The sequence below is a fragment of the Triticum dicoccoides genome, unplaced genomic scaffold (assembly GCF_002162155.2).
Source record: "Triticum dicoccoides isolate Atlit2015 ecotype Zavitan unplaced genomic scaffold, WEW_v2.0 scaffold225297, whole genome shotgun sequence".
NCBI classification, from domain to species: Eukaryota; Viridiplantae; Streptophyta; class Magnoliopsida; order Poales; family Poaceae; genus Triticum; species Triticum dicoccoides.
Genome location: NW_021243687.1, coordinates 1 through 1,696, shown reverse-complemented (window position 1 = coordinate 1,696; position 1,696 = coordinate 1). Strand labels below are relative to the sequence as shown.

The following is a 1,696-nucleotide window of genomic DNA, read 5'->3' as shown; positions in this document are numbered from 1 at the left end:
TGTGAAACAATAATTAAATAAATTTTTCAATAAAGACTTGAAGTACGTAAAAAATATGTCTAGTAAAGTGATGACCTATAAAGTTGTGCAGTTGTGGATGTTGAACCAACGATGATAGTATGAAAGTACTTTGACATGAACATGTCCTTGATGTTTTGATCACCATTGAATCCTGTTCCGAAGATAACTATGTCACTCTTTACCAACGTAGATTCACCTTCAACGAGCACACCTTCTTTGCAAAAGCCAAAGGTCTTCGACTTTCTAATAACGATGATGCCTTCCTCTAGATTCTTGTAATGATCCTTGGGTGTAGTGGAAAGCATACATCCCACCATCCCCTCAAAAAAGCTGTGGTCAGGCACCATGTCATGCTTCTTCATTGGAATGGAGTAGTAGCTCTCAGCAAACTTTGAAATCATCAACCTCTTCTCACACACACAAAAGAACAATACAGATGTCTGAAATTAGTCTAAAACAAAACCATTTACACTTCCGGTAATATTAATATTCAATAAAATGGAAACATGTTGTAGTACCAATGGAGTCAAGACGGTAGCTAATATGCTAAGGAGGAAACCTTCACCGGGCTTGTGAATAAGGAGTTCAGCAAAACGAGTTAGATAGAAATTTGATATGTTAATACCCCAAGCATAGAAGTTCGGTATGATCCATTGCTTGGTTCGGACTACCATTGTGCATGGTTTCTCCATACCTAAAGAAAAATTATAGAAAGTAATAAAAATATAATCGCAATGTTTCATTTTTATCTAGGAAACTATAAAGACGAAGACAATATAATCATGATAGGCAATGCTACTAAATGTATACATTGGAATGCTTTAACAAAATGGACATAATAATGTTTCAGTTTCACTAACAAGGAGAAACAAGGTATGTTTAATTGAGGATTGAATATTTTTACCGTTTACTTTTGCGCATTCATTAGCAATGTCAAGGGCTGAATTTCCATAGCCAACGACAGTCACACACTTGTCCTTGATCATCTCCTTAGCTTTCTCACTACCCATTTTGGAGTAGTCCATGGAGTGGATCACTTTCCCATCAAATGCTTCTGGGCCTCTACCAGGAGGGAAATTGGGTATGTTGGGATAATTGCTAAACCTTCCCGTACAAAGAATCACAAAGTCTACCATGTGTACCTGGAGAAAGGGAATACATGTTTATGAACAGTCACATGAGAAAAGTTAATTAGTGTAACACCCTGGCCCAATATGAGTTATGACTAGCCCACCTGTAGGGTGGACCCATATATGTAGCACTCCCCTTACACTTTCATCTTTGCACCATGTAAAATGGTTTGCCCAATGGTGCTATATTAGGAATACAAGGCTGGACCAAAGAAAGGGTCGTCGTTTATTTGGCAAAGTATTGTGGGAATTCAAACTTTCAAGAGAGGTTATGTATGGCGGGTTGGAACGGGCTCTCAAATAAATATTTGGGATGATCCTTGGATTCCTTCTAGTACATCAAGAAAGGTTATAACACCTAGAGGATGGGCGAACCAACCTATGGTTGGATGACTAGAAGGACAGTGGTATCCCCAGCCCACCAGGGTTCAAATCCTGGTGCTCACATTATTCCTGGATTTATTTTAGGATTTTCAGCGATGTGGATTCAGTGGGAGGAGACGTTCCCGTCGATGATGAGGCGCATATGGTGACTTTGTAAATCC

At 39.0% G+C, this 1,696-nt stretch overlaps 1 protein-coding gene across 1 annotated transcript; it reads right to left on the bottom strand.

Annotated features, from left to right (window-relative positions):
* Positions 1-13: 13 nt before the first annotated feature.
* LOC119345320 (probable flavin-containing monooxygenase 1) lies at positions 14-1,159 on the bottom strand. Its single transcript, XM_037615445.1, has 3 exons — positions 926-1,159; positions 540-715; positions 14-428 (listed from the first exon to the last, which is right to left on the bottom strand). The coding sequence occupies exons 1-3, from the start codon at positions 1,155-1,157 to the stop codon at positions 60-62; spliced, it is 777 nt and encodes a 258-aa protein (XP_037471342.1). The 5' UTR covers positions 1,158-1,159; the 3' UTR covers positions 14-59.
* Between the last annotated feature and the right edge of the window lie 537 nt (positions 1,160-1,696).

What these genes read in the sequence shown, in the direction of transcription:
- LOC119345320 (XM_037615445.1), bottom strand. Translation starts at nt 1,157, where the DNA reads ATGGTAGACTTTGTGATTCTTTGTACGGGAAGGTTTAGCAATTATCCC. An exon ending in TGAATGCGCAAAAGTAAACG is followed by an intron (nt 716 to 925) that starts GTAAAAATATTC and finishes ATTTTTCTTTAG; the next exon opens with GTATGGAGAAACCATGCACA. An exon ending in CTACCGTCTTGACTCCATTG is followed by an intron (nt 429 to 539) that starts GTACTACAACAT and finishes GTGTGTGAGAAG; the next exon opens with AGGTTGATGATTTCAAAGTT.